At 45.8% G+C, this 7,671-nt stretch overlaps 1 protein-coding gene across 1 annotated transcript in view; it reads left to right on the top strand.

Moving 5' to 3' along the window:
• Nucleotides 1-7,671, top strand: part of pkd1a (polycystic kidney disease 1a) — a 91,213-nt gene extending 83,542 nt beyond the window's left edge. The window contains 9 exon segments of the mRNA XM_036134812.1: nt 152-282; nt 983-1,049; nt 1,213-1,326; nt 2,227-2,398; nt 3,076-3,366; nt 3,451-3,585; nt 4,441-4,767; nt 6,025-6,714; nt 6,716-7,671. Of these exon segments, the coding sequence (XP_035990705.1) occupies nt 152-282; nt 983-1,049; nt 1,213-1,326; nt 2,227-2,398; nt 3,076-3,366; nt 3,451-3,585; nt 4,441-4,767; nt 6,025-6,714; nt 6,716-7,030 (2,242 nt within the window). The 3' untranslated portion in view covers nt 7,031-7,671.

Raw genomic sequence — 7,671 nt, forward strand, 5'->3', positions numbered from 1 at the left:
AAAAAAAGAGCTAAATGAATTGTTTAAAAAGTTCAGCAGCTAATTTTCCTGAGCTCAAAACCATTTAAACGTGTAGTTTACCCTTCCGCTGCCCGCTTAGGCTTCTCTCCTGTCTGTTTTTGGGTGATGAGTCCGTTTCTTTGTCTTTAAGACGAGATGACGTTTTGGCCTGGCTCAATGGGTCCTTGCTGCCTCGGCTCCTGGATGAGCCTTCGCTCCTGGGAGACACAGGAAGCGTGCTGCTCGGCTCTCTGAGGCTCCGGCAGACCCGTAACACGCAGGGTGAGTTGACCTTCGACTTAGACCGTACTAATGAGACAGAGCGCCTCACTGAGCGATGCTTTTCTTTTGTTTTGCTTGTTTTGTTGTCAGTGAAGTTATTTCTTTCACTTTTAAGTCTAACTACAGCTCCTTTTAACCGAGTCCGCGCTAAGTTAGGCAAAAAGCGTTTAATATCACTGTTTACACACTTATTCAGCTATACATAAATCGCTGCTGCATCTTTATTATGAAAATTAGTGCAATCTACTGTGATTTTTCAAGCTGTATGCAAACGAAATTTTGCTCTGTACGCACTTTGTGCATACATAATGACAAATAAAGCTATCTATCTATCCATCTATCTATCTATCTATATATCTATTTGTCTGATTTTAAACAACACAATTTGTGGCCTGATATTCCTGTTTATTTTCAGACTGTTTGCAGTTTTTTTTTTTTTATTTGAAATTTATTTGAAGGAAATGAATTTATTTGAAGGCATTTTGCACAATTTTACCAAGGATGCCAATGTGTATTTGTCCATTTGTCCACTCCCTTGTCACCTGAAAAGATATTTTGAATTGCAAGAGTCTTTTTTTCCCCCTGATTCAGTAAAAAATACACACAAAGAAATCAACTAATGAACATTCTGTAGAAGTGTTAGGAATAAAAGAGGATAATCAGATGGTCATCCTGCTGAAGGTTTCACATTTTCTTCCAGCTGCTGCTGGTTTCAGACCAAGAGAACGATCACATCCCTCGATCACATCGCTGATGGACGCAGACTGGTAGGAAAAAAAAAAACATTTTGGACATGACTGAATCATACCAGCTGTTAATCATAAGTCTGGATGGCAAAGATTTATCTCAAACACATGAGGGGGGAAAAAAACGTTACGTATCACATTCTTTTTCTAATCCTCGTTGTGTCCTTCCGCTTATTTTTCCAAGGGCTCAGATGGAGGAGTATGACAGCAGAAATGTGGCTCTCCACTTTAACAGAAGCCTGAAGGAGGCGGCTTCCTCTCTGCAGCAGCTGGAGCAGCTGCACTGGATTGACCACAGGTAATGACCGTGAAGCAGAGTTAAATTAAGAATTATGTTCTAAATACGTGAAGCGTCTGGCTAAAGCATGCATCCTTCATGTCTTCAACAATGTTGTGTTGGGACTTTATGAGGAAGACCAACAGCAAGTGACACAAAAATGTGAGGCGAAAGGACAGTGATGTGTGGTTTTCAAACTTCAAACATGCAAATGGAAGTCAAAACAGATCTAAAAACAAGTAAAATGTTCTTAAAGTTAGTCTATTTGTCCTTGATTTGAGCCAGTAAATAAGATTATCTGCCAATGGAATGAGTATCTTTACCCCTAAAATAAGATAATTAGACATCCTGCACTTAAAATGAGATGATGGAGATGAATTTTTCCTATTTTAAGTGGAAAAATGTTATTCCATTGGCAAATAGTCTTATTTACCTGCTCAAATCAAGGACAAATACACTAATTTCAAGAAAATTCTATATATTTGTAGTTCTGTTTTTGCAGTGTATAGCTCAGATGAGTCAAAACTTTTGCTGCAGATCCACCTACAGTTCCTTTGCGGTTGGTATCTAACAGCTTTGCAGATCCAGATGCTAAACTATTGTCCCATTCCTCTTTGGCAAATAGTTCAAGTTCAGTCAGACTGGATAAAGCTAACTCGTGATTTGATTTAAACCCTTTCATTGTTGCTGTGTAGAGCTGTTGTCCTGCAGGTAGGGGAAACTCAGACCCAGCCTCACACTGGTTTCTCCCAGGATTCCTCTGCGTTTATCACCTCTGACCTGTGTGAGAACCTTTTTAAGGCACTGTAGGTTTAGCTTAGGTAGCGTCATCGCTACAACCTTTTCCTTGTGGTTTTATTTCTTCCCTCCCAATGATTTCACCAACCGCACGGCTTGACTGACGGGTTTGTGTGCCTGCAGGACTCGGGCCGTGTTTGTGGAGTTCTCCCTCTACAACATCAACACGAACCTGCTGGCCGTCTGCAGGTTTCTCTTCGAGTTCCCAGTTTCTGAGCGCGCTCGGTCCAGCCTGGAGCTCATTGTTCTCACTCTGTGGCCAATCACGGGCCTGGACCTTCAGCTTCTGCTCACGGTAAACTCATCTCACACAGCAATGAAACCCTAACCTGACTCTCGCCAGATGTATTTCGTTCCGCCTAGCTTCACTCACATCCATCTGGGACATCTCCCATAGAGAGCGATTTCTCCATCCAATATTATTGTCTGGCCAATCAGGACGCAGGGCTGGAGTTTCATAGATGTGACGTAGTGGAGAAGCGACCGTGACGTGAGACTGTTTTGATAGCAATGGCGGCTCGCATCGAGGAAGCAAACGTTAACATTGATGCTGCTATTTCTTCCGTGTTGTCCAATCTACCTAGTATTGTTTCATTAAAAGAACACCAGAGAACGGCTCTGAAGGCTTTTGTTGGTGGAAACCATGTTTTCGCCCTTCTCCCGACCGGATTTGGCAAGTTTTGTTTTCCGGGACACGTCCGCGGCGGACCACACACACTTTGGTGTGAGTGGTTGAAATAGCACGTCGATAAAGATGACAGACAAATGGCTTATCCAATCATATGCAAGGATTTTTGATAAGGCCCAGCCTTCAATAAAGGCAATTCCTATTGATCAGTCCCAGATGGATGTGAGTGAAGCTAGGCGGAGTGAAATACATCTGGCTAGGGTCAGGTTAATGAAACCCAACATGCGACCGAAACCTTTTCCCACCTTCCTCTAACCTTTTTTTTGTGGTTGTCTGTTTTCCAGATGGTCCTCCTCTCTCTGATCTTGTATTTCCTGGCGCGAGGCATCATGGGAATCCTCAGAGAAGGCTACGGGTACCTGTTGTCGTCGTGGAGAGTGCTGGGTATAAGTAAGCTGTGTCTGGCCGCGTCTGTGTGCGGGCTACACCTGAGCCGCTCCGTCATGGCCAAGCAGCAGTGGATGCGCTTCCTGAAGCGGCCCCAGGACGCGTTTACCGACTTCTACCCGCTGGCCCGGCAGAGTCAGCTGTACACCGTCATGTCTGCCATCCTGCTGTTCGTTCTAGTGCTGAAGGTAAAGCGCACAATATAAAATATTGTTCATTATCTCTTGGTTTTTGTTTAGCAATTTAAAATTATTTACCTCTTGGTCACGCAGGCGTCGCACCAGCTGCGTTTCCTCCGCGAGTGGGCGGTGTTCGGCAGAGCTCTGCGGCGCTCGGCCTGGGAGCTCCTGGGAGTCGCCTCGGCTCTGCTGCTGCTGCTTCTGGCTTACTCCCACACAGGACACCTGGTCAGAGATTTCCCACGCTGGTTTTTGCATTGCAGCGTCAGCATCGGTACCCTGCAGATGCATTAGATGCAGTTTTTAAATTTTTTTATTCTGTTTTTTTTTTGTTTTTTTTTTGCTGACATTCTGTGTAGTTAGATTAAAACAAATCTGTCACAGCAATTAGAAACCGTTCATCTAGGCAAGGCAAGGCAAATTTATTTATATAGCACAATTCAGTACAGAAACAAGTGCTTTACATGATTAAAATATAGGAAAATAAAACAGAATTAAATTTTAGGAATAAAATGTAGAAACAAAATAGAACATTAAAAACAGTTGGACTAAAAAAAAAAGTTGAACTAATGATGTTTCAGTAAAACAGTTTAACTAGAACAGTCGAAGGCAATCCTAAACAAATGTGTTTTTAATATTGATTTAAAAGAACTCAGGCTTTCCGCACTTTTACAGTTTTTTGGAAGTTTGTTCCAGATAAGTGGAGCATAGGAACTAAATGCTGCTTCTCTGTTTTTGGTTCTGGTTCTAGGTATGCAGAGTAGGCTGGAGCCGGAAGACCTGAGTGGTCTGGAGGGTTTATACTCTGATAACAAGTCTGTGATGTATTTAGGTGCTAAGCCATTCAGGGATTTATAGACTAACAGAAGTATTTTAAAGTCTATTCTCTGAGATAAAGGGAGCCAGTGTAAGGACTTTAGAACTGGGGTGATGTGCTCTACTTTCTTAGTTTTAGTGAGGACGCAGGCAGCAGCGTTCTGGATCAGCTAGTGAGCAGAATCAGCGTCGTTGTTTAACGTGAGTTGGTTTCTTGGCTTTTGAGTTGATCTTGTAAAGCTCCTCTCCTGGTTTTTTCCCCGGCAGCTCTTCCACTCTGTGCTCGACGGTTACGGCAGCGTGAGCGCCGCCTGTCTGACGTTGTTGGGTGCCGGTGGGAGAGGCCTGTTATCGTGGCTCCCCGCCACGACGATGACCGGTCCGTCCAACACCGTCTCCTCCCTGATGTTCCACGCGACCTTCGCCGTCTTCCGCCTAGTTCTCCTGTGGTTGATCATCTCTGTGCTCCTGAGGAACTACCGGCGCGCCCGGGCCGAGCTGTATCGCCCCGCCGTGGATCTCCAAGACTACGAGATGGTGGAGCTGTTCGTCAGGCGACTCAAAATGTGGATGGGACTTAGCAGGACCAAAGAGGTAACCCTCCTGTTTCACATGCGCAGCCAATTTCTGACCAGGACACGCTTCCATGGTGTGCCAGGCCTGCGCACACTAGCGGGACGGATCATTTATTAGTGTTGATTAGTGTTAGTATGTGGACTGACGTCACAGTTTAGCAGAAAAGAGTTTTGGTAGATGTCCAAGAAAATATTGAGAAACCCTCCAAACCTCACCTTGTGTTTGCAAAATGTACGCCTACCTCTATGACGTCATTGTCTTTAGATCAGGGGTGTCAAACATACGGCCCGCTGGCCGGTTCCGGCCCGCCGAACAATTTAGTACGGCCCGCAGGCTAAATGCATTATCATTATTCAACAATGATTTTATTTATTTATTTTTCCAGTGTCCTGTCTGCGGCAATAAGAATTGTCTTAATGCCAAAAAGAGCTCATCAGATTTGACTTTCACAAGTGGAGCAGAACTGCTTTTGCCATAGTGCTCCGCTTGATTTATGAATGTGAATAGTTTTAGTATGATTCTTGTGAGAAATATCTCAAATGATATGGACACTACAATGGGAAAGTAGGAGAGGAAAGGAAGAACAAGAAGAAAAAAAGAAAAGGTGAAAGAAAGAGGAGATAAAAGGAAGAGAATGATAAAACTATTATTGAAAAAAACATGTACTTAGTTTAATTGAAAATCTGCAGTTCCTATATTGTCCACGAGGGGCACTGTGGTTTAATCAGCAGATGGTAGCACTGAGCTTCAGATGTGGAAAATTGATTTTAAATCATTTCTTAATTTTTATCTGTTTGATGTATTTTGTCATCCAGGACACTGTTTTTAAGTTCAAAAAATTTGAATAAATGTTTTTCAACATTGCACAATCAATGTGATCAGTTCTTATGCATAATGCACAAGTAAATGTTTAACTGAGTAAAAGTTTTGTTGAAATTGCACATACTTTTCTTAAAAACGCTGAGGTTATTCATAATATATTGTGTAAAAGTGAAATTAATTTAATATAAAAATCATCCCTGGTTTAGATGGTCGAGTTGAGGGTTTTTTTGAGGATTTTTTTTATCACAATGCAATAAAAGAATACAACAAAACCATTAGTTGAAATGCTCTTCCCAATCTTTAATTTGTATGTTTGTATTTATTTCTATTAGTTTTCTTTGGCAGGAGTGACAATTAAGTGTATCTTGACATCTATTTGTTTCGTACCTTTAATGTTGAGGTAGATCCACAAAAGCCCAGCCTGATGAGACTTTTTTTTTTTCCCCTTCGCAGTTTCGTCACAAAGTGCGTTTTGAAGGCATGGAGCTCCCCCCGTCCCGCTCATCCTCCACCAGCGACTGCAAGTCCCTGTGTCTGCCCCCGTTGGACAGTCCGGACTCCCCGCCCACCCCGGACAGCGTTGATGCCGGCTCCGAGGCCTCGTGGCGTCCATCCTCCTCGAGCCCCTGCAGCCTGACGGAAGCGCCCGGGATCAGCCTGGGCCTGGGTCTGGGTCTGGGTCTGGGGCTCGGCCCAGGAGCGGCGGTGGGAGGGAAGAGCTGGAGGGAGAGGGCGGAGACAGAGGCCTCTCTAAGGAGGCTGCTCCCCACCCTGGATGCTCTCCTGCAACAGCTCGACCGAGTCAACGTGGCGACGGAGGACGTTTACCACATCGAGTGCAGGCTGGAGCGAGCTCAGAGGAAGAGGAGGCGCAACAAGAGAGAAAGAGGAGACGACGGTCCTGAAGGGAGAAGTGGCGGCAAGCAGAGGGGGAAGGGGCAGGGCAAGGACGTGAAAGAACGAAAGGCTGGTAAAGAAAAGCCTACGGGGGACAGAAGAGAGAAAAGGGCTGATAAAAGAGAACTTCCAAAAGAATCTGCTACCAAAAAGACTCCTGTTGCCACACCTGTTCCCTCCTCAAAGCCGAGGCCTGCATCCACCTCTACACAGCCCCCCACCTCGCAGTCTTCAGCCAAACCTTCAGTCGGTGCGCCCTTCTCCTTCATCAGTTACAGATAAACCCACCGCTGACCCCACCCCGAGAAGCTCTTCCTCTCTCCACAGCCCACCCTCCAAAGCGGCCTCCGCTCCCTCGTACCCCCGAGCCCCCACGCCTTCCCTGCCCGCCACCCGCGGCCCCACGCCCATCACCGCCAGAGACCACCGGGACCCTCAGACGGACAGAGAGACCCTCCCCTCCTCGACTCTGTTCAACCACCCGGCTCACACCACCACCATCCCCACACGCAAGAGGAAACGGAAACCCCCGCCCCTGAAAAACAAGGTGCACCCCACTTAGCGGGACGTCCTCGAAGCCTCAGGATGGAAAGGGGCGACTAGAAGAGAGACGCGGAGCTGGAGCGAAATGCTGGGTTAAGGACGAGAGGAGAACGAGGACAGCTGGTCTGGTCCCCAGACGCACCTCTTTAAACCCAGGCAGAAAAGAGAAACAGAGGGACTGGAAAGAGACGAGAAAGTAAGGACAAAAAAAATTGTTTGGGGAAATTCAGGATGATCAGAAACAGAAGAATTACACTTCGGCTCACGCGAAACCACGGTGCGGGTCCACCGGGTTTAACTAAGGTGAAACCAAGAGACGCTTTCTGTGTTTAGCTCTCCAAAACCCCGGCGTCACGTGATCCTGGAGGTCGCCGTGGCGCTGTGACAGGAGCACAGGAAGGTGCTCACCAGAGGACTCGACGAGACTTAACAGCCACACCTTTCTGTATATTTGATTCCTCGCTCAACGTTGTCCGTCTTAATTTTTTTGTTAAATATCCGATTTTGGACACCACGGGTGCCGGTTCAAGCCAAGTGTTGTGGAATCCAAAGTTTCCTGCAGGCACGCACATTGCAAACACATGTATATAACACTGTAGGTACACATTGGCAGATGGAGATGCGCCGTATGCCACGCAGGCCGACGCGGCGTGAGAAAAG

Source organism: Fundulus heteroclitus, unplaced genomic scaffold (genome assembly GCF_011125445.2).
Source record: "Fundulus heteroclitus isolate FHET01 unplaced genomic scaffold, MU-UCD_Fhet_4.1 scaffold_92, whole genome shotgun sequence".
NCBI classification, from domain to species: domain Eukaryota; kingdom Metazoa; phylum Chordata; class Actinopteri; order Cyprinodontiformes; family Fundulidae; genus Fundulus; species Fundulus heteroclitus.